Genomic DNA, 24,648 nt, shown 5'->3' with positions numbered 1-24,648 from the left:
CTCCACCTCCATGAGAGGCGTAGGGCTTATGTCGGTGTAGTTAGGAGGATGCAGTATCAATATAGACACTGAGTTACTTACATCGACTGTTGGCTGTCTTGTAAATTTCACGTCTGCACTGGAGCCGTGAAATTGACAAGAAAGCCCAGCTCCCCAACTGGGCTGCTGCCAGGTCTCCGCTCCAAGCAGGGCTGCCACACAGGCTCCTGGCTTATGCTGCCACCCAGGCTCCCCACTTCCTGTTGAGAATCCTGCTGTCCTCTGGGGTTCTGGCTCCCTGCCTGGCTTAGTATATCGACATAACAAAAACTGGAAATAGATTATACAGTACATGCTGCATCTATCCATTTGGAATTCTGAGAAGCAGCATTCAGAAACAGAAAACTGGGCATATTGTGGTCTTTATTTATGTGCTTTTGTATTTAAGAAAAGTTCCATCATATGCACATAGGTTCTAATTACAATTAGGGTTTGATTCAATTGATATAATTACTATTAACATTGCCTACTTAAGGCAAGTGTTATACGCTGGTACATTAATATATCATAGTTTGATTAGATTATTTCTTCAGGTAAGCTTGTGTAGTGGTCTTTTAATAGATCTTTACAGTATACTCTAAAATATACAGGATTATTACATTTATCCACAGTAGGCCTATCTGCTTAACCTCTTTCTGAAAATGATACACAAATGGACCTATCATTCCTCTCACAATAAATGGAAATACATTTACACCGATATACGTGTTGAGAGCATTGTGGAGATAATTAATTTACATATCTCCATGGATATGATATGTACAAATATTTAATGTTTTTAGCTAAAATCAATTCTCCTCTAAATAAAAGTGAAAGCATCCTTGGGGTACATGGTCCATATAAACTTTTTTCCAAGAGATTCCTTTCCCTGCCAGCATCTGTTCAAGCTGAAAAGTTTTCCGTGGAGCAAAAAGCAAACTCTCTTTGTTGCATTCAATTTTCAGTCCATTTTAGGCTTTTCTTTTCCTTCTTCTATACCTGAAACAATATGGAAAACACCTGAGTGATGAAAAACTGATCATTTACTTGGAAACCTAATACATTAATCTTTCTTCTTCTTTGCTAGCAGCCTCTGTCATGTTACCTGACCTTCTGTGAAGGAAAAGAACATCTATACACCTGAAACCAGCAGTTGTCTGGTAATGACCTCCCTAACCCTTTCCTTCCCCAGGACCCTTTTCAGAATCTTAATCTGAACCTAGAGCATGCTCTGCCTCTGACTGTTTCAGGAGAATGAAGATAATTGTCTCCTGGGGTTCCAATTGCTTACATACAAACAAAACAGAGCAGATTTTATTATGGCTACCATTAGCTGAAGCTAAGCCACTGACATTTTTTTAAAGTACATTTTCAAAACTATTATTGATAATTCCATTTAGGTTTTTTCCCCCTTTCTTTCCATTGTCAGATTTAAAAAAAAAAAATCATAAGTAGAAGTCATTTTTCCTGACAGTGCACAAAGAATCAATGATTGCTAATAGAGTTTTTTTTCTCATTAATGTCCATTCCTTTTAGTAATCTAGGTAGCATGAGCACAGTACATATTCTCTTTAGAAGATTTGTCTTTGCTGCAGAACTGCTCTCTGTCGTCTGTGCTGAAAGGCAGCTGGGTGCGGCAACAGGCTGTTCTCCTGGTGATGAAAAGTCAGCTCTTTCAGATGCTTGCTCCTGGGCAATTAATTTATTATTAGAATCTAGCAAAAGTGTAGTTCTTTTGTCCATTTTGTTTCTTCTGACTAAACCTCCCTGCCCAAGATATCAAAGATAGTCTGAAAATGTTTCTTTTGGAGGTTTCCTGGACTGTTGCAAATCACAGAAGAAAGATTTCTCAGGATATAAGGCCGATGAAAAGTCATTCTGAAAGCAGCAAAAGGGAAATCCGACCATAGATGATATTACCTACTAATGGAATATGTGTGCGGATGTTAGTTCTTCCCATGGGCCCTTCTGAAAATGTACCTTTTAATACCCAGATGGGGGTAGGAGGAAAGCATCTACAGAGGAGACTTTACTGAAAGAAGCCATAAGGACACAAATGGCTCCAGACATTGCCAGCAGTCTGAACACAATGGGCGTTGTATTTTTGGTTTGCCAGCAACCATGTGATTGCCATAGTCAAAGGTCTGAAAAACAAAACAAATGGGCTGGCTCCAAAAGAACACTATTGGCCTAAGAATCTGCTCTAGAGCCAACCTCAGGTCCCTTGTGTCCTCTGCTGCGAGGAACTTACCCAGTGGTTTTAATTAAAGCATTGTATGTGTCTTTTGAAAAGAGCCTCTTTCCTTTCTTCTGAGGTATTCTACTGCAGATGGATCAATTAATTCGGCAGGAATGCAGGTATCTTCAGCACTGAGAGAAGGCCTGAGGAAAAGGCAATTTTTTCCTTCCCTATCATGTTTGTGGTTTAGGTTGGAAAAACTAAGTACAAAATCATTTAGTCAGTAGTGGGTTTTTTTCTTAATGCACCTCCAGAGGAAAAAGCTCACAGAAATAAATGAAACCTTCTCAAGTCAGATTGTTTTAATCTGAAGGCCCCTTTTAAAGGTTTGGTTTCCAAATATTTTTTGCTCCAAATCTTACACATAGTTATAATTTTTCATTTTTTATGGTTGTGGGGTTCCTATCATACACTTTAGGTCTGATTTATATACCACGCTTCATACCTGGCCACATAGCAGGTGACTCATGCCATTTGCTGGCTTGCATGTCGCTGAACCAAAAGAATTTGGGTCAATGTCTCCCAACCAACTGGGGGGAAAATTGAAGAGTAGCTAAAGGCCTTGCTGAGCCTATTGAGCCTATGGCAACATTAACCTCAATTCTTCTGGGATGAGGAACCAAAGGAGATAAAGTTTCTATTATACATACTATGGAACAGTGAGGGAGATTTTCCTTGAGCGACTTGCTTGTGGATTCAATAAGAACATGTGCTGCTTTATCATATTATTATTATGTTTTATATCATATGGAATTTATTCACAGTGAAGCCATCATCTTTTGGATAACCTTTCTTTAAAGGACCTTTCCTGCATTATCAGAAGAAAAGGTAAGTGGTTTAAATAGCCATTAACATGAAATTGAATTACAGGTTCAGGACCAGCCATAAATGCAGTGCCAAATGACCAGATGCTCTACAGTTAAGAAAAGAGGTGCCTGATGTCTGGACTCTAATACTGAAAAGGGACACATGAGGCACACAGAAAAGCAGGTTTTGTTTCAGATTCTAATTAGAAGTTAAGGGTGACATTCTGGCCCCACTGACGTTAATGACAAAATGCCGATTGACTCCAATGAGGCAAGGATTTCACCCAATTTGGCGCTGTTCCAGCAGGATGATTAAGGCCATCTGGATTATGTGAGAGGGCACACCCTCACTCTGGTAGAGAGGAGGCTAAGGAGCTCTTCTGAGTTTAGCCAACACCAATCAGGTGCACCTGTAGGGCTTGCTCTGCCTGACGGAAGAAGCTTAAGGAAAAGACTTCCACATGAAGGGGAGGTGTGAAAACTGCTGGCTACAGGAACACAGCAGCAACCAGGAACATAGCTACAGAGCTGACTGCCCTTAAGACTGTATGAACCAGATATGAAGTGGGGGTATCCCTAAAGGAGGGGCTGGAGGCAGGCCATAACAAGACACTATACCTGCAAATAAGCGAAACTCCAAAGGAGTAACCAAAAAGACTGCCTAAGAGACTGACCACCTTTGTCTTTCTTCTTCCTTTTGGACTCTTGACTCCCTTGCTCAGGGGAATGAGAGGAAACAGGACCCTTTTTTTTTGGAGAATTCTTCGTGTGCCACAAGCAGGGGAAGAACTTTATAAGTTGTTCAAATCATGATCTGCTGAGGACTTGGCGTGGGGGTAACTTCATCTATTTGGATGGTTTGGAGGGAAAAAAATCTAACAGTTATTTATGAGGAATCCACTAAGTTTTGTGCCTCTCATTTTATATGCCTAGTTGCAAGTGATGGGTAATCTAAATAGGCTAATGATATTGATTCTGTAGAATTCTGCAGCATGGTTGTCTGTTATCCCTATTACTTGGACCGTTGGATATGGACATATTTAATTTCATAGGACAAATTGATTTATAAATAGATGAGTACCTTATGCTTGAAAATACCTTTAAAAACAATCTCTCTTCCTAACCTCAAGCATAACAATTTCCATAGAATGGCACTTTATTCTAGCTAGATTTTACTGGTTCCTCAGCTAATAAAACAGAGTGGGTTGTAAATCTTTCAGGTAATTGCCAACAGCTCTTAAATTAGTATTAGAAGTTATAAAAGTGAATACATATTCATAGCTAATCATGTTACCTGGCAGACATTTCATTCATTTGACTTTTTTTAAGAGGAAGAAAAAAAAGTTACAATGAAATCTTGTCAATTCCCCCATGTTTTAATCCTAAAACTTCCATTAACTTCAATAGGAACAGGATCAAGCCCTAAGAGAGTAATCCTATTGGTTAGTCTCCTGAAAACAATACTTACATTTTTGTGTATCCCAAATGTAGTTATTCAGGACCTCTCCCAGCAAGTAGAAAATGTTAAGTACTAGGGTGACCGTTACAAAGAAAATTATCTTGGCACCTGGGCTGATGTAATCCAGGAGAGGGTACACCCAGACCCCTGTTACTTGATGGATCCAGCACACCCTGAAATGGAATCAAAAGACCAGTGAAGATATTGCTTATGTACTGGTTTTAAAGCAACTCTGGCTACTGTGTGTAGTTACTCTAACCTATCAATGAGTCAATTTTTCCAAAGAACAAGGTACAATTGAATGTTTGATTCGTAGGATCACTTGAGACGATGTCCTCCTGGAATAGGGGTGACACGATGATGAAACTGAAACAGTTTTACAAGAATATTGTTACCCCTTTTGAATTGAGTAGTTAAACCCTGAAAATTGGTTATCAGGTTGTTTCTATTAGGAGGAGGAATTGAGGCTGGACCGGGTATTTCTCTGATGCAATCCTGCTTATTTACAAAGTCCTGTTTCCCTGAACACAGGAGGCATAAACCAACAGGAGACAGTTTGTTCAATTTCAGTTCCAAGCCTTTGAACCAGCACTTTACCTGAAAACTCTCTTTTAGTTCCTTCCCCTCTCCCCCGCCTTACCTAAAGTCATGCTACCACAACTCTTCTGGCTGTGTCCGGGGCTTCCTTGCTCTTTCTGCGTGTTTCTGCTGATTCTCTCAGTCAGAACCAGACACACACAGATCAACTCATCAATGACGCATCCCCCACACCCGCATTTGCTATACCAGTCCCCAGGGAAACCCCTCGAGTTACATGGTTCAGCTTCTAGTCAAGCCTTGCCATGTGCCTGTGTTTTGGATGGTGGCTTCTATTGTTTCAGCTATCTGGTTCCATAAAGGAGCTTGATTGTTTATTGTAAATGAAGGGCAGTGGTTACATCCACCAGTTTCTGTGAGGTTTTACTCAACTCCCAAAACACTGATGAATTGTTGGAGGGACTCAGATTCTCAGAAGAGACAAGGTGGGTGGACCAACTTCTGGTGGTGAGAGAGACAAGCTTTCAATCCACACAGAGCTCTTCTTCAGGTCTGGGAAATGAATTCCCAGCCTCCCCGCAAAATGCAAGGTGGAACAGATTGTTCAGTATAAATACTTAGCACATATTGTAAAGGACCATTCAAGGCAGAGATTCTTCACACTCATTGGCATTTCAGGTGACTGGTCTCTTGACCCAAGAAACAGAGTTTGTCAACCTTAGCACAGTTTCCAAAGAACTCCGCATAAGTACCTGGCTTTTCCTCAGGGTATTACTGTAACAAATGTGAAGGTGCTTGGTGGTGAATGTTGATCTGTAAAATATGGCGTGTTGTATTGTATTTCTAAGATGGTGGGCTGTAATGTCAGAAGGGAACAGAGAGTTTTAGCATATTCCCCCCACAGTCATAAGACAAGTGATTGTAAGTCATTAAGGGTGAATGGTCTAACTGCCGAAGAATGGAGCAGCCATCATAGGAGCGTTCCTTAGATGGCTGGGCTGGCTGACTGGGGGTGGGAGGGAAAACAGTTGGAAGGAAAGAGAAGATGACACACTTAGGCCCCATATCAAAAGTTAGAGTGATATGGTAACTGGGCTTAGGCTCACACACGGACTGTGGGGCTCTGAGGAAAGGGAGCTTTCCTGAAAGGGGAGGGAACAGACTAGTGGTAGGGGGAGTCACACAGTGGAAAGCAATTGGAGATGAGGCAGGATCCCAACAGTCTTTTGGCTTCCTAAAAGAATGTACATTAGTTCTTTTCTCTTCCTGTAACACAAGAGGGAAGCCCATCTAACTTGGCTTTTAGGGAATCACAAGTTTAGATAAGACTAAACATGTATGTAGGCTTGTCATGGGGCACCTTCCCTTTATGGGGAGTTAGGGCCTACCCAGTGTGCGACTGCCTTATGAAGGCCTCCTTGGGGGTAGCCGCCTGCCCCAGGTGACTGATTAGTAAATAAAAAAGGTTACCCAAACTCAGTTATGGGGAGAAACTGCTGGGGGGAGAGGAGCTCGTAAGAGTGCTGATCAGGGAGCCTAGAGGGTGAACTCTCCAGGGAACACATCAAAATGGGGACCGATTAAAAGGTGCTCCTAGAGAAAGGATCCTCACAGACTCACGGCTAGAGTTGGCAGGCATCCAAGAGGGTCTGATCTCAGCCAGAGGGTCTCCCAGATACTCTCTTGAAGCCCAGTCTGGCAAGGATCACCTGCTGTCCCTGGAGAAGAGTTGCAGAGGATGGATCTCCCCAGATTCTTCTCTGTCAGGGATCCTTCTCCAGTAGGGGCAAGATGCCTAACATCAGGGACAAAGACTGGAATGGAGAGAACCCCTGTAAAACAACCTAGGTAGAGGAGAGCACCAGACTCAGGTTGAGGACAGATGGATGAAGAATGACTGGGTCACCCAGCTGAGATGTGGCAGGTGAAAGTTCGGTTTTTGTGTAAGCTTTTCTGTCAATAAATGAGACCCTCCACAAGAAGGTGTTCTTTAGCACTGAAGTCTGTCAGGACTTGCTGATATCCTGGGTAAGAGCTCACCCACAACACCGTGCCTGCCTACAAGGGGGTGCCCTGGGTCAGCCTGGAATGATAAGGCCGTTTGTTGTGGAATCCTTTTCTCTATTGCTCTGTTCCATTTGTTAATAAACCTACTTGTTTTTGGAAGGCTTTGGGGCACTATATCTCTGGTCACGGGCTCCTGAGGGAAAGAGATGCCGGTGTCCTATTGGACTTATATGGTAGAAAGTGGTTGGCATAGGTGGGGTATTGTACCCAGATCCCAGTCTAAGAGTGGGAAAACTGCAGACTAATAAGGGCCTTTGTCACCTTGAGGAAGGATTATGGAAATGCCCTATGGGATTAGATTGCTAGAGTAGTGGTAGTGTTCTGACTGTGTATGGGAGGGCTCATGGGTTCAAGTTCTGGGAAATCTCTTGCAGAAATTGTGAAAACTCTCTGCTTCAAATTCGCTGGGTGAAATTCCATGGCCTGTGTTATGCAGCTGGCCATACTAGATGATCACACTGGACCTCTCTGGCCTTAAAAAAAACCTGAGCTCCATCCATTCCAAGTGGTCTCCTTACCTTGGTCCTGTACGTGGTTACCATACCCTCCTTCAGCGGCTTCTTATAGAAGCTTTTATTATACAGTCAAATCCCAAATTACTAGAAACTTCATGTAGGAATTAAAATGTTGGCAGTAGGCTAATCTGTGAGATAACTGTGACTGGCTGCTGACCCTAGCCCCCCTCCTACCTCTCTGAAAGAGTCCACATGTGAAAGAGTCCCTCCATACTTGTGGATAGCTTGTATTCTACAGATCTTGTACTGTGCCAGAATGTACCTGTGAAAAGGTAAAAGTGCTAAAGACTGTAAAATGACTAACAGGTCCCAGCTTGTCACACGGCTGCTGGGGTTAAAGGAAGGGGAGCTAGGTCAAAGGGGAATGGTATGTCCTCTCCCCTTTTGGCTGAGTCAAAGCAGAGAAACCCTATGGGAATTAGTGTTCAGTATTTTTTCCACTTTTAGTTTTGTGATCATTCGGTGGACTGTAAAACAAACCTTGAGGAAAAAGCCTTAAAAAGACCAGTGCTTGGAGCTTTATTTCCCTTCCCTGACTGGTGAAACTGCCCACCAGTTTACAGCACCTTTAGAGGAGGAATACTCAAAAGGGTCTTTGATCTACTGCGGTGCACTTGAATGATTGGTTCATGAACCAAGGAGAAGTGACACTTCCTAGAATGAATTTATTTTGGACACCAAAAATATTGTCTAAACCCAAGTGAGTCACTAAAGAATTCTTGAATGTCATCTATGGCTTGTTGAATGCAGCATCCTGGCTTAAGTCCCTTTGTGGATCCAACTTTATGTGGCTGTCGCCAGAGCAATAGGTCACTAACTGGAACTAATATGACAAGAACAAGGTAAAACAAGTGCTGCTTAAGAAACAAAGTTCAAAAGCACACCTGCCTAGCCATCCTGACCTCACTGAAAATCAACCCCGCAACCCAGTTTACTATGCTGGAATTACTAACATTGTACTTCTTCCCACTGAGCAATGACACAGCGAGTATTGCTGCATTGTCTATATTACAAATGCCAGTAGCAAAAGTAGGACTGCTACCATGGAAACATTACCTGAGGTCCTTTGTTGGTTTGTATTCAAGTAGGAATGAACTCACTAACTCAACACTGCACAATAAAGGGCTGATCAACTGTAGGTATAAGTCTTCGATACAAGACTACTGATTATTAACTTTAATGAATGCCTTCAACACGGCAATTCTAGCAATCATTATTCTTGTTCAACCTCATTATTAGCTAAGCACAGGGGAACATGCATTAAGACACACTTTGGATTGCAAAACCAGAGCCAATTTAAGAGCCTACTATTGTACAGGTTAAAAAAGTTGCAAGTTGAGATATAAATATTGTGTGTGTGGCGGGTGGCGGGGGGATTAAACTAAAACTGGACCAGCTAACTTTGCAGTAGACAAAGTCAACTTAGTTTTAAAATACACCCAGAGGTGCAATCTTCATTAAATGGTTTATATTCATGTATGCAATGTTTAATATTTTTACCTTAAAAGTCCAGAGGGTTAGAACCTCTGCTCTCCCTCTGATTCTGTGACAGCACCGGTATCATTCCTACTACCCAGCTTTTTTTTTTTTTTTTTAAGATGAATATCCGAAAGGTCCCAAATAACATCCTGTCATTATTACTGAGTTCAGCTGGTTGAAAAGACACTTCTCAAGAAATTTCTTACAAAATATTTGTCATTACTTTAATGAAACATTTGAAATTTTTCAACCTGCTCAATAGCTGGCTTGAAAACAGGTAAAAAGAAAATTAGAAAAATGTAGCTCTTTTTCAAATAAACATTTTTGGAGGGAGAACAGCTCTGTTCTGAGGTTCAAAACATTGACGCCCCCCCCCCTTTTTTTAAACTGCTACTATTGCAGTTGAGCCTTTAGCTCCTTCTTACCAAAATACTGACTCTTCCTCTCTGCCATTCTTCTAGCATTTGCTTTACAAAACGAGCTTGCTTGAGGAAGTGGAAGATGCATTGCAAAACTCTGTATCTCTATTACTTCTAGGGCTAACTGAGGTAAACCAACTGAGCCCAAGCATGTAGTGTGTGACACTCTGTACATATCTACCCGAAAAAAATTCTTGACATATTGAATGATGTGACCCTGGTTACCTGAAAAAGGTGTTACCTGAAAAAGAGCTCAGCGTAAGTTTGAAAGCTTGTCTGTTTCACCAACAGAAGTTGGTTCAATAAAAGATATTCCCTCACCCCTGCTTGTCTCTAATATCCTGGGACCAATACAGCGACAACAACATTGCAGGCTGTGGAATGTCTCCCAGAGGAGGTGAGGAAGACAAAACCAGAATGAATGAATCACTCAAGATTATAGTGTAGGGAACAACCCTGCACTTTCAGGGGCATGAACTCAATGACCCATAGTAGGTCTAGTCTATTTCTGAGTTCTGTGATGCAGGGTAAATAGACTGACAGAAAGCTGCTAGAGATTTTAGCCAGGAATGTATTTTTTGCAAATTTGATCCATACTGATTTCTTCTTCCCTGTTCATTTTGGAAGAAAGTAGTGTGAACTTCAGTGTACATGGGATTTAAAAATAAAGGTAGGCTGTAGTGAATGGAAGTATAAAATGGCCAGCACACGGAAGATGGAGATCACTACGGGGGGGGGGGGGGGTGAGATGCATGAGAACACATGGGATGCCTCTGATAAATGACTGTAAATTTAATTTTTCTTTTGCATATATCCAACACTATTTGTCTTGATTTATTATCACACTACCAAACGCCTAGGGACTTACTTTTTTAAAAAATGCATACAATCATCACACCATATACTACACTATGCAAACTTTCCTTCCTCCCCTTATCAAATTAACAGACCTCCCTAAAGCTGGCTGTAAGAAAATCCACACGTTTTTCTAAATCAGTTTGATTGGACCTGCCCTGCCTGAATTGTTTTATTAAGTAGTGATAAAATGAACCCATGTTCAGCCCTGGCACAGGTGGGGGCAACTCCCACTGTAGCAAATGTAGGAACAAGAGGACTGACCAAGTGCTTTACTACCAGACACCTACCCCATATGACTAAAGCGCAGTCACATCCTTGGGAGTGGCTCTTTGGCATCCAGTATATCTCAGCAGCAGAAGGAACACAAACATCTTTTAACTATACTCCTTTGGCTTCATTTCTTCTATGGCCACATATCGCTCAGACAGTAGTTGCCATGAGACAATGATTGCTACAGTGAGCAAAACAATATCTTGCTATTTTATCTGCCATGACAATCAAATTCATAGACCCAGTGCCTATGCGGTTTGTTTTGTTTGTTTGTTTTTGGGTAGTTGGGGTGTACTCAGGACAGTTTTCTAGCACTAATGAAAATAAAGTGTGATCCTTTCAATCCCATTATCAATAAAGCAAACTGTCATTTCACATGATACCAAGGCCTTGATCCTGAAAGTCCAAGTAAGGTGGGCAGCATGCAGTGCAAGACTATTGTCCCCTGGTGCAAATCTGAGAGACTGCCGTGCATGGCCACGAGAAAAGTTAATTAAAACCTAAGGCTTGTCCTTCCACAGAGATGGTGTGACTCTCTGCAGTTTGTGTGCCTACTCTAATCCTTTCATGAATGCAGGGTGAACGAGAAAATAAAGGGGTGACGGGTTGTGGGGGGAAGAGAAATGGGCTTCAATGTAATCTCCAGCATATACCTTGGTTCTGCTCCTCTCTGTTGCTACTTATTTTTTTAATTTTTATGCACTAATTAAGAGGGAAAAGCACCTCTTTCAGCACCCTAGTACCTTTCCATACATGAAATACAGACACATGACAAATAGAAACACCTGCTTCCCCTCACCCCAAAACCAGAAAATAACTAATTCCAAATAAAGTCAAACCTAAACACTATCCCCAATGTACCCCTTTCTCCCCAAACAGCTGGCTCCAGTGTGTCAGGAAGGTGTGTGGAAGGTGTGTGTCAGGAAGGTGTGTGGAAGGTGTGTGTCAGGAAGGCTCCAGTGTGTCATTGCAGTGTGTCAGGAAGGTCAAAAGATCTGGGCTAGGTCAGACCCACACAGAGAGTACATTTAAAACCTGAGGACAAACCACCGTGGCACCAGCTTCTACCGCATCTGCCTCTCCTCATCTCAAATATGGCAGGATGGCACAGGGAGAGAGGCAGTCTCTCAAGCAGGCAGGCCATGAGCTTTATAAGTCAAAAAACAATCTCGTAAGCTCTAACAGGGAGTCCAACCAGGTCCTGGGGCAATGGTGGTGTGTGCTCCCAGCAAGAAACACTGCTTAATGAGCAGGCTGTTGCATTCTGCTCTAGTTTTATTTTCCAGGTGCAGCCTCAAATCGAATGCACTAAGCTTGAGGTGACACAGGCATGGATCAGTAGTTGGATCCCAAAGCCCATCTCCAAATGAAATCAATACAACCTCCTGGCAAGACAGATGAATAAAAGCATTCCTGGTTAGGGTTTGCATATGGTCACTTACCAACAGGTGGGGAATCCAGCACTACCTCAAGTTGGTAAATTCTTGTTATGAAACATGGGCATACCCTTGCTAAAAGGGGCAGATACAATCCTTTTTCATATTTTCTGGTTGTTCCTTCCAGCCTAAGCCTACCATCATCACTTCAGTTCTGTTTGGATTGAACTTAACCCAATGATCCTGAATCTATATTCCAGTCTCAGCCACACACTGGGTAGAACCTTCAGTAGCACTGGGGAGATTCAGAGATATAGAACTAGGTGTTATCCGCAGGCTGAACACACAACAGACCATGCTGCCTCACTAATCCTCCCACTGACCCTTATAGGCCATGAACATGAGAGGAAACAAAAGGCAATCCTGCAGAACCCCACATGCATGTCCTTACAGAGGAGAAGCAATTGCCCCAACTCCCTTTTGGGAATGCTCAGCAAGGAAGAAATGGAGTTAGCTGAGAGCAGCCCTATCCACTCTTGGTACAGTCTGTAGGTAAATCAATAATGGACTGAAGAGTATGCTTATAAATCTTACATATGATCCCAAGCTGGGAGGGATGGGAAGCACTGTGGAGGACAGGATTAGAATTCAAAATGACCTGACAAAGGAGAGAATTTTGTCAGAAATCAACATACCGAAAGTCAATAAAGACAAATGCAAAATACTACACTTAGGAAGGAAAAAAAAATCAAATGGCCAAGTACAAAAGGGGGAATAACTGGCAAGTCAGTAGTACGGCTGAAGGGGATGTGGGGGTTATATTAGATCACAAATGGAAAGGCTAAAAAAGGCTAATATGCTGGTATGTATTAACAGGAGTGTCCTATGTAAGACATGGCAGGTACTTGTCCTACTCTATTTGGCACTGGTGAGGTCTCAGCTGAAGCGCTGTGTCCAGTTCTAGGCATCACACTCTAGGAAAGATGTGGAAAAATTTGAGAGAGTCCAGAGGAGAGAAACAAAATGATAAAAGATTCAGAAAACTTGACCTATGAGGAAAGGTTAAAAGAACAAACTGGGCACGTTTAGTCTTGAGCCAGGAAAACTGAAGTGGGATCTGATAGCATCCTTGAAATATGTTAAAGGTTGCTATAAAGAGGGCAGAGATCAATTGCTGTCCATGTCCACTAAAGGTAGGACAGGAAATGGTCAGCTCAGTCTGTAACAAGAGAGATTGAGGTTGGATATCAGGAAACGTCTTCTAACTATAAGTATAGATAAGTACTGGAAGAGGCTTCCAAGGGAGGTTGTAGAATCTCCATCGCAGGCGATTTTAAAGAACATGTTAGACAAATGCTTTTCAGGGATGGTTTAGTTATACTTGGTCCTGCATCAGGGCAGGAGACTGGACTAGATGCCCACTCGAGGTCCCTTCCAGTCCTACACAGTTATGAATCACACCTAAACGATCAACAATGCTGAAGGCAGCTCACTGAGGAAAAGGCAGCAGTGTGGTATAGTAGACAGGGCAAAAAACTGGAATATAAGGGAGCTGGATTCAAGTCCCTCCTCTACCACTGCTTTGCTGCATGACCTTGGGCAAGTCACTTCCCTTCCTGTGCCTCAGTTTCCCTCAGCTGTAAAATGGGAATTATGATACTGGTTTCTGTAAAGCATTTTGAGATCTATGAATGAAAAACACTATAGCAGGGCTTAGTATATTATGATAGCACTGAAATATGTAGGCAGGAATAACAAAGTGAATGGGTAGCAGTGTACATCTCTTAATGCAGAATCAGTTTCCCCTGTGTTCCCTGTCCTGTTCATCTCCTTTTATCTTGTGCTTCTAGATGCAGGATGCAGATACCTGTGCTGGGAAGGAGCAAGCCCTATACAGCGTTCTTAGTTGTTTTAAGAAATAAATTACCGAGTACTTGGAATGACAGGTGTATGCTGTGCAATAGCAATTTCCATCAGACTCTTTACACATATAAATGTAATGAAAATAACTGATATGGAGGATGTGATGTGGCCCTGTAGAAGTTGCAAGATAATGTATCCCCTTGAGTCAGTGTCAATTTATGTTTGCAATTCACTTGAGAGGGAAAAAAACACATGTAAAACAATCTTTTCATACTGATTTTGTAACGATGCCTTAAAAAGCTCTTAAGACACTACTCAAATTTATTCCCACTTACACAAGTGGGCTGCTTCAACTTTTCCATTCCTGTGGAATAATTTTCCATGGGCCTCATCACATGATTTTCACAGAGTCATAGACTCCGAGACCAGAAGGGACCATTTTGGAAAAAAGACAAGTTGCTGTACTAAATCAGCCCACTGATTTATTAAGTCTGGTATCCTGCTGCTGTGTATTGTTCAGAGGAAAGTGAAAAAATACCCATAACACACCTAGCTAATTGTGCATTTTTTGGTAGAGGTGAAAAAAAAATCCTTCTTTTCCCCTAGAGAAATCAGTTTATGCCCCGATGCACGAGATTTGTTTATCTGTATCTCACCAAGCACAATTACAAATATTATTAACAATAAAATTATTCTGATCCTTTTGAAATCCAGCCACAAAATTTGACTCAGATCTCCTTGATTTTGGTTATTACATGATCACTGTGTGGGTGTAGTATCTATACATGGGTATAATGCCCCCTTTTTCCTTGGCCCATATAAAGGCAGGGAGCACTGAAGAGGTAGCACTTTTCAGACCCTATGTTGCTTTCGAACTAGTGGCCCCCTTTGGTTGGTGGAAAAAGTAGTATTCCTGAGTTCTGGAAGGAGCTGTATCCCGTTCTCTTAGGCTATGGGAAGGCTGTTGTGATGGAAAGCCTCAGAGGAAGGGAGTAGGAAGAGAGGTAAACAGGAGATCATAAAGGGCCTCAAGGGTGGGAGAGGGAGGGAGAGAGAGAGAGAGTATGTGCGCTCACGCGTGTGTGAAGGGGGATGGGGGGGGACGGACAGACAGACTTTTTAACCAAACAAGGATGCGGGGGGGAGGGAGGAGGGGAGAAAGCCAGAATGACTAAATAATTGCAGGGTAAAAAAATAAAAAAAGTCCGATGGGTAAAGTTGCTCTGTCAGATAAGTCAGGTTTTTTTCAATTGGAAAACTCCCCAAAGACCAAGTTTAGTGTTGCTTATGCTTTCTTTACTTAAACATTTTCCCAAATATTTTCATTAGAAATAAATTACAGAATGTTTGGATTTCTGTAATTGATTTCTAACACAAGAATGAGTGAACTAAAAAAAAAGAAAAAGAAAAAAGCGTTATTTTTTCTGAAGGGGCTTAAAATGCTGTTGAAGGAAATCATTTGCCTATTCTCAATTTTTGTTTGATAGAATAAAAAACCCTAAGCAAGAAAACCAGGGTCCAAGAAAAACATTTAGTTTGAAAAAAGGTTGAAAAATGTAGCTTTGGAAAGATCACTGCTTACATGGGATTGTTCAACAAATTCCTGTTGTGTGAGGTTTGGCATATACTTTCTAAAAATATCAGCATCTGGGGAAGCCAGACAAAGCCCAGGTCTTGGACCAAACGAGACATGCAGTGGGAATCTGTTAGTGATTATATCCATAATGAAATATGTGCCCAAATTTAGCAGTACAAACCCCCAATACAATATGAAAACACAGCATGTACAGTCCTTACCATAATATATAGCCAACAGAGAAGGTGCATACTGCAGCCAGTCCACAGCTCCTGCTGGGATACTGATGATGTGTTGTTCTCATCTCGATTAATATAAAGGGCAAAACTGTTGTATGCTAAGAAAAAAACAAAACGCAACAGGAGAAAGCCAGGTGATACAAATGATTCTCATTGCATTTCAACACTTGTTCTACAACAGGAAACTTAATAGCAAAGACTTCTCATGAGAAAAACAAAATTCTGAGGTAATCTCTTTATAGGTATGGAAAAAGACAAAACCATGAGCATATAAAGCCGATCAAATTTAAACCCTATTACTTAAATTGGCCTTTTAATGCCTGATCACTGAGGGCAGTGTAGGAAATAGCGAGCAGAACATACACTTTGTTTTGCCTGAGGGTTGCAGTGAAGGATCATTTTGTGATTAAGGGACAGGACCTGGAACTAGGAGAACTGGATTGTACTCCCAGTTCTGCTCCACAATTGCTGTATGACCTTTGCCACATCACTTAGGTCAAATGTGTCCACTATTTTCGGATACCCAACTTCAGAATCTGATTGTTAGAGGCACAGAGCACCCACAACTCCAAGTGAATCAATGGAAGCTGCAAGTGTTTAGCACCTCTGAAACAGACCTAATGTGTCTCAATCTGGGGACCCAAAAATAGGGGTAAAACTAGGGATAATTACCTTTCTTACAGAGGTGTCATGAGTCTTAATTTGTTAATCTTGGTAAAATTAATTGATATCCTCAGATAAAAGGCACCAAGGCTAGCGTTCTAACAATGCCTATATAGCACCTGTTCATGTTTAGAAGGGACAGTCCTTATTTTATCATTCCACCTTATAGCTTTCTTGTGCTGCACCTTCCAAAATGATCTCCTCTTCCAATGAATATCAGCAGAGTGAAAAAGGGTGTCCTCCCCCTGGCCCAAAGCTATACATAACTCGATGTACAGATTTTAAAATGTTAGGTATGAAAATGTACAGAAATGAGGAGCAATTCCATCTCAAAATAAAGTTTTGGATTAAAACTTTCATTTTTGAACATACAGCTCAGGCAGAAGTGATCTTACTGGTGACTCCAGCAGAATACATTGCACTGAAGACCTGCCGTGGATCTGTACACCAATCTCCCACTGAGCTGAAGGAGAGGTCTACAGGTGTCAGGATTGCAGGAGCAGTCTAAATCACAAACCAGTTTCAATCCTTTCTTAATACTGGCTCAGGAATAAGACAAGAATGTTGTTGCTTATGGCCAAATTCTGCCAGCAGATGTGCATGTGCAGCCCTCATTTGTTGACTTCGGCAGAAGCTGCAGATTGAGGGCTGAATTTGGAATTTAATAATTACACTGTGAACGCCTTAAAATGTTAACCAGTATTATGGTGGGAGGGACAGAGATGCTAAAATCTATCTTTGTGGGGATAACAGGCCTTAATGAGATAAAACAGAACAGCCTTTCGTAGACCTACTCTTCTTTAACAACCATAACATTTTTTTTTATTTAGATGAGAAAGACAAAGACAATGGAAATTTCTCTGGCTCACAGATGTAACATAATCTGGATTGGATAAGTGTTCTGATTTTTCAATACACTAGTAATTAATGACTGGCATTTAGAGAATGTCAGGTGGATAATATAGCAGTTAGGAGAGCTTTCAATTTCTTCATCTTTTAACAGCTTGTTCCGCCCCCATCCCTTTAAACAATATAAATCAGCACCAAGGGAATGCAAGTATGTTTTACATGTGGTCTATTATAGTCGCACCCACTACTATCTTAAGGTCTATTAACTGTGAAAAACCTTCAGAGTGCACTGACATGGGTTTGCAGCAAAGCAACCCTAATGTTCACTTGGAGGTTTGGGGTCTATCTGTGAAACCCTTTAGATACAGTTCTGGTATCCAGCTTCATATGCCTGGGCTACTGTGGTGTAGCTGAAGCTGTGCAAACAACTCCAGCCCAGGCTCAATAATCTATTTTGGAACCAAGGGTCAGTAAATATGTTCGCCTCCAAAACCCCCTTGATTCTGTCCAAGTTATCAGTTCTTTCTGATCTGTTCACCAAGTCTTAATAAATAATAATGCATTGAAATCAGGTTTATAATGGATAATTATTTGTATTCTTGTAGCACTTAGAAGCCCCAACCATGAACCAGGACCCCGTTGTGGTAGATGTTGTACAAATAAAACAAAAAGACAGTCCCTGCCCCAAGGAGCTTACAACCTACGCATAAGATGTGAGAGAACAGGTGGATAGAGACAGATGAGAGACACCAAGGAAACAATGAGACAATATTTGTCAGCACACCAGCAGTCTAACTGTTGTCAAGTTTTTTTGTGTGGACCTCACAGCAAAGTAGAGTTTTAAGGAGGGGTTTGAAGGAAGTTTTGTGGATGCTTATGGGAGTGTCTCCCAAGCGTGAGGGGCAGCATGGGAGAAAGCACAAAGATCAATGTTTCTTTTGACACCAGGTAATAACAGTATGACACACAGGAATGTTGAACAAACTGATCTTTAGTTCTGGGCTCTAGCCCAGAGAGACATGGGTTAGCATTACATCAGGTTAGTAACTGTTACATGGCAGATGTCATTATCCCCAGTTCCAGTGGCTGCTGCTCCAGGTCTTCAGGATGGTCCTTAATTTTGAGGTACACAAATGAAAAAGGTCAGGGGAACTTCATTTTTTCCCTTGCACAGATACGTATGGCTCTGTAGTTCATCTGTGCCTTAATCATCTTTCATTTTGACTCCACTCTTTGGGCCTGTCTACACAGCAGGGAAAAACCCATGGCTGGCCCATGCCAGCCAACTCAAGCTCACGGGGTTTGGGCCGCGGGGCTGTTTCATTGCTGTGTAAACTTCTGGGCTCAGGCTGTACCCTGGGTTCTAGGACCCTGTGAGGTGGGAGGGTCCCAGAGCTCAGGCTCCAGCCCATGCCTGGAAGTCTAGGCAATGGTGAAACAGCCCTGCAGCCCGAGCCCCGCAAGCCCTACTTGGCTGGCATTGGCCAGCCATGGGTTTTTCTTCGCTGTGTAGACAGGCCCTTTGAATCTGTGCATTGACTCTCTCTCACTTGCTATATCAAGTTAAATCTTGTGGCCCTGTCTGCACCTCTGTCCCCACTTCTTCCTATTCCCCCTCTTGCTCTGCCACTCCCTGCTACCTTATTGCTCTGTTTTGTACGCTTCTCCCACTTTTGGACTTTCTGCCATGCTGCCCCTCTCAGCTGTGACTCACTCTCACACCTTGTCAGACAGGCAATCATCCTGACCTTAATTCAAATCATTCTTTAAAACACACTTTAGCTAAGCCTCCCACCTCAGCTAGAAGTATTGTGGTTCACACCTTAAAAAATGCAGTGCCAACTACTCTGGACATTAATGTATCTGTATTGTTTTGCACTTCTCTTTTTCACTCTAGTTTTAATGTAGTGGGGACCATGGCTATCACTGTGTTTTGTACAGCTCATAGCACTCTGTTGCCATCTAAACAAATAATACATAGCTACACAGTTTGGCAAAATTTAGAAGGAACATCCAGCTTATGGGCTGAGAACTTGTGCCTATCAGCTCTCGATCCAATGCGAATTAAAATGATCAGGTTGTAAACCTAAGAAAATAAAGCGTTTACCACAAAAATAATAGCATACCCTAAAGGGTGGTGTACTCTGCAAAATGGCTATGTAAAAATTAATGGCACAATTTTACTCAACAGATCTATTGCATAATAATAACAAAAAGCTTTTTCTGCTTTTTATCCCTGCTAACTCCGAAGAGCTGGCACTGCTCTCTGTGGGACTACAGGTTTTATTCCATCTTGTGCATCAGAGTTCTCCCCTAAGGCCTGATCTACACTTAAAATTGGATTGACCTAACTACGTCACTCAGGGCTGTGAAAAATGTCTCACCCTTAGGCTGTAGTTAGGTCAGCCTAACCCCTGGCAGCTAGGTTTGTTGGAAAAATTCTTCTGTTGACCTTGCTTCCACCTCTCAGAGAGATGGATTAATTACATCAATGGAAAAACCCCTTCCATCAGTGTAGGAAGTGTCTACACTATGGCCAACAGCATCACAGCTGCTTCACCGTATCCTTGCCATTCTAGCATAGAAATGCCCTAAGTTTCAGTTACATCTGTGCAAACCTACTGAAGGCAAAGAGGTTGCACAGGTGTCACTGAGGGTACAATTAAAAGAGAGTGGCGTTTCACAGATGTAACTAAGGGTAACTTGGCCTGCAGAACCTTTACTACTGGAAATAATGCAGAGAAAGCAAAACCTCAACTGTCAGAGCCCAGGCTGAGTTTGCAGGTCATCTTACATACGGAAATCACTGATGGATATTAAACACCAAACCTCACCACCTCACTCTTTTTAAAAAGACTGACTTTTTAACATGCTTATGTGAGCACAGACTGCAATAATTTTCCCTTACAGCTGCAAGGTGGAGCAATGCCCCTAACCACCGTACTCGCTTCTGAGAGAGACAGAGCTGTACTGAGACATATGCTAAAAATGCATATTTATTAATGCCTTTTTAAAGGATATTTTTAAAAGTTCTGCCCATCCCCCTCATGGGGGTTTGCTCTGCGTGTGTACATATGACCCTAGTGAAATTTTAGATGGAAAAAATCATATTACAAATAGGCACATCTGAACTGTCAGCCCAGCAAATTTAGACTTGATGTACTATACTTCCCACTTTTAGTTATATACTACTAGAGGTATTCAGAATAAAAGGTTTTATGCAAATCAGGTACATTAAGAATGAGTCTGTAATAGACTTTTTAAAAAAAATTAAATACTCTGGTGTTGAAAGCCTGATTACATTTTGCCTTCCCACCAGTCAGTACTGTTTTAACACTATTTTCATCAGTACCTTGCTTAACTTCCCATCCCCCGCACTCAAAATTGTGTTTTAAAATGAATTTTAGGTAGTTTTTAAAAAGATACTGGCTGAACTGTCAGACCTGCATATTAACATCTTCTTTCCTCAGGGCAGGTACAGCACCTAACATTGTAATGTAACCTTCCTCGCCAGTCTGACCCAATCCCAATCCTGAAATGATCACCTTGAGTCACTCTAGAAGTGAGAAGTTGGTTCAGTTCAACAGTCCATTTGTGCTTCTGAGATGCTCAGTAAGGGTGTGTAAGGGATGACTGCCACCCAAGCACCCCCTCATGGCCGGAAGTCACTCCCCAGGCATCCTGCCTCATTTTCTCCCCTTGGACTCCTCAAAAACTCCAGATCACAATCCAGAGTTAGTTAAAACACTCCCCTTTCTTGGGTCCAATTTATTTAAAGATACTGCACAAACTGGTCCTTCAGGCCTCAACCCCAGTTCAGCATCTCTCTCTATCTCTCTTCACCCCCTTGGTAAAGGGTTTCCAAATCTCCTTCATAAAGAAGAATCTCAGTTCACCATCTCCCAGGCTTTACCTGGCTGGAGTTCAGCCTTCAGGCACTGAATTCAAAACTGCCCTGGTCACAGGGTCTTTCTCCTGCCTTAGCAGGCTACTCCCAATCCTCCTAGCTGAGGCAACTCCCCTTGTCTCAGGTCTTCCATGCAGAAGCTTTTACTTATTCCCTGCAGTCTCTGACACAGCTTCTTGAGCCCCCCAACTTTGTGGGGACTTTTATGGGGGAATCAGCTGTCTTCTATTAGGCCCCATCAAAACAGTTGATGCAGTGCAGGTAGGCTTGAGAGGTCCTTTAGTAAATCAGGGTTGGCTGGCCCCAGGCCTCCAGCCCTTTAGGGCAAGCCATCCTGTTACAATCCCCCCTTAGAACGTTGCCCACCCCAGGGAAAGTTCTACCTTAGGGGATACTCTTCCCCTGTTCCTGCCCCCCAGGGGTGGCCAGGTCCCATGCACCCTTACAAGGAACTTGAGCTACCTACGCTTCCTTTGTTTTCCCCAAGGCTCACTGTTTGGGCACCCCACCTCCTTGCATGTGTTATCTGGGTTCTGACTTCATCCCCCTGGAACTCAGTTTGGGTTCCCAGTGTCTCCTGATCTCACACCTGCTTCCCAAGATTCCTCCCAGAGTCTTGCCAATCCTGATGCAAGCTTTCTGCCATACCTTGCAGGGGATCTCACAAAACTGGGTGACTGGGCAACAAAAGGGCAGATGAAATTCAGTGATGATAAATGCAAAGTAATGCACATTGGAAAACATAATCCCAGCTATACATATAAAATGATGGGGTCTAAAGTCGCTGTTACTACTCAAGAAAGAGATCTTGGAAACATTGTGGATAGTACTCTGAAAACATTTACTCAATGTGCAGTGGCAGTCAAGAAAGCAAACAGAATGTTAGAAACCACTGGGAAAGGGATCAATAATAAGACAGAAACTACAATGCTATTATATAAATCCATGGTAAGCCCACAATTTGAATACTGCTTGCAGTTCTGGTGTCCGATCTCAAAAAATATATATTAGAATTGGAAAAGGTACAGAGAAGGGCACCAAAAATTATTAAGAGTAGGGAACAGTTTCCATATGAGGAGAGATTAAAAGACTGGGACTTTTCAGATTGGAAAGGAGATGACTAAGAGGGGTGGGGGGCTATGATAGACGTCTATAGAATTATGAATGGTGTGGAGAAAATGCGTAAGGAAGTGTTACTTACTCCTTCTGATAACACAAGAACCAGGGGTCATCCAATGAAATTATTAGGCAGCAGGTTTAAAATGAACAAAAGGAAGCATTTCTTCACACAATGCACAGTCAACCTGTGGAATTAGATAAGTTCATGGAGGATAGGTCTATCAATGGCTACTAGCCAAAACGGTCAGGAATGCATCCCCATGCTCTGGGTGTCCCTAAGCCTTTGACTGAAAGAAGCTGGGAGTCGATGACAGGGGATAGATAACTTGATGATTGCCTGTTCTGTTCATTCCCTCTGAAGCACCTGGCATTGGCCAAAGTTGGAAGACAGGACACTGTGCTAGATGGACCATTGGTCTGATCCAGTATGGCTGTTCTTATGTTCTTCCTTCCTTTGCCCCTTGCCAGTCTGCTTCTCAGACTGCAAGCTCTCCAGCTCTCCATAATGAGTGAGTTCTCTCTCTTCTACAGTTGCCTCATGAATCTTGTCTAACTTGTCCCTCAGCCTCAGGGCCTGCTGCCTGACCTCCTCCGTAGCAGCTAGCTCCTGCCAATACTTCTCCCCTAAAGAGGTCAGGCTTTCTATATCCCTTTTTCTGGGTGTTGTGCTGCACATCTTGGCAGCCGTAAGAACTGCTCTCATGACTGCAACATTCACTTTTGCTGCAGTCTCTGTGGTCTCCCAAACACTAATCCGACCATGCCATTCTCTGGACATCTCTATGCTTTGATCACATTTCCTCATGGCCATTTCTGGCTATCACTGTGGCTATCACTGCTCCACTTGTTTTTCAGAGCTGACACACTGCTTCCCCCTTTACCTCTCTCTCTTTGACTCTCTCTTGGTCTGCTGGGCTTTTCCCTTCCCTTCCACCCCATTATCCCAGGTACAAACTCTTTTAATGCGCCCCACCTCTCCATATCAAACACTTGGGCAGATGGCCCCCACCCTTTTGTGCATCTGTTTCTTTCTTATTCATTCCCCACTAAAGTACTCAGACTGCTTCCTGGGGCACTCAAATCTTCTGTGCCCCGGTCTTCCACACTGGCAACACACAGAGATTACTCCTTTGCAGGTGGCAGTGGTCTTCCTGCCAGCACTGTTGGGTCCCAAAGCCTACTGTGTGACCCACTGTGATTTCTGTCGCTGCTCCTGCAGATCTGCCTGCATCCACTGCTGCTGTTCAGCCAAACAGCTTCCTCCATTTTGCTTTCCTAAGCTGCAGTGTCACCTTCCTTGATGGGAGGTACTCTTGTCAAATCTGCCGACTACCACCCACGCATCCCCTCGTGGCCTGGGCTTGGTCTGCAGGCACACTGCTTTAGTTTCCCTCCTCAAAAAGTCCAGATCACAATCTGAAGTTAGTTAAAACACTCCCCTTCTAGAGTCCATTTATTTAATCTTCAGGTACACACTGGCCCTCTAGGCCACAACTCTGCCAGGGTTCTGAGGCAGGACTTAGGGATCAAGCAGTTCAAGGTCAAATTTCCAGGCCAAGATCAGTAAAAGAGGTCAGAGTTGTGTCAAGGTTCTGGATCCAGAGCAAGTGTCAGAATTCAAGTCAGAGCCCAAGTCAATGCTGGGAATTCAGGAGAAGAGGAACAGAGAAGCAAAATCAGTTGTGGCAGCTCGCTGGGGATGAGTGTTGTTTCCTGGATGCTTCCTGGTATGCCCCATGGGCTTATATGGGGCCAAAAGACCAATCAGAAGCCTCAAAAGCAACTGCCAATTGGGTCTCTTGGGAAGGATTTCCCATACATGTACATCCACTGCAGTTTGTGGGTCATGGGAAGCAGCCAGATTACAGTTGCCACCAAGTGGTAGTGTGAGGTTGTCAATTGCCTAGTTTCTCTGCCAACCCAGGTTTGAGTCCCACTGATCTTTACAAAGCCTGGTTCAGAGTGTCTCTCTCTCCTCCCACCCAACACTTGATAGGAAAGTCCACAGCACTCCTTCCCAGAGCAGGATCTCAGATCACCAATTCGTAGGTGTTGCTTGGATGGTGCTCAGCCTTCAGGCTCTGACTTCCAAACTCCCCGGTGCCAGGGTCTTCCTCCTGACGTAGAAGGCTACTCCCAGTCCTCCTAGCCAAGGCAACTCCCCTGGTCTCCAAGCCTTCCCTGCAGAAAGCTTTCCTCAGTCTCTGCCACAGCTTCTCTCTTCCCTTTACTGGGAGAATCAACTGTCCCTCATCAGGCCCCATCAAGGCTATTAGCACAACACAGGTGGGCTGGAACAGTTCCTTCAGTACTCAGGGTTGCCTGGCTCCAGGCCTCCAGCCCTTAATGGCAAACCACACTGTTACAGGGTGCAAGTTCTGATGGTGTT

At 42.8% G+C, this 24,648-nt stretch overlaps 1 protein-coding gene across 3 annotated transcripts in view; it reads right to left on the bottom strand.

Annotated features, from left to right (window-relative positions):
* Nucleotides 1-384: 384 nt before the first annotated feature.
* The window catches only part of AIG1 (androgen induced 1), a 196,153-nt gene continuing 171,889 nt past the window's right edge, over nt 385-24,648 (bottom strand). For 2 of the 3 annotated variants that reach the window (XM_073337498.1, XM_073337497.1), the window contains 3 exons: nt 15,704-15,819; nt 4,532-4,695; nt 385-1,017 (listed from right to left, as the gene is read on the bottom strand). In XM_073337498.1, coding sequence (XP_073193599.1) covers nt 980-1,017; nt 4,532-4,695; nt 15,704-15,819 — 318 coding nt within the window. In that variant the 3' untranslated portion in view covers nt 385-979. Of the gene's footprint in view, nt 1,018-4,531; nt 4,696-15,703; nt 15,820-24,648 lie in introns of those variants that run through there. The other variant, XR_012158065.1, reaches the window with a different exon arrangement.

The sequence above is a fragment of the Lepidochelys kempii genome, chromosome 3, assembly GCF_965140265.1.
Source record: "Lepidochelys kempii isolate rLepKem1 chromosome 3, rLepKem1.hap2, whole genome shotgun sequence".
Lineage (NCBI taxonomy): Eukaryota > Metazoa > Chordata > Testudines > Cheloniidae > Lepidochelys > Lepidochelys kempii.
The sequence above is the reverse complement of the archived record's forward strand: the minus strand, read 5'-3'. Positions and strand labels throughout refer to the sequence as shown.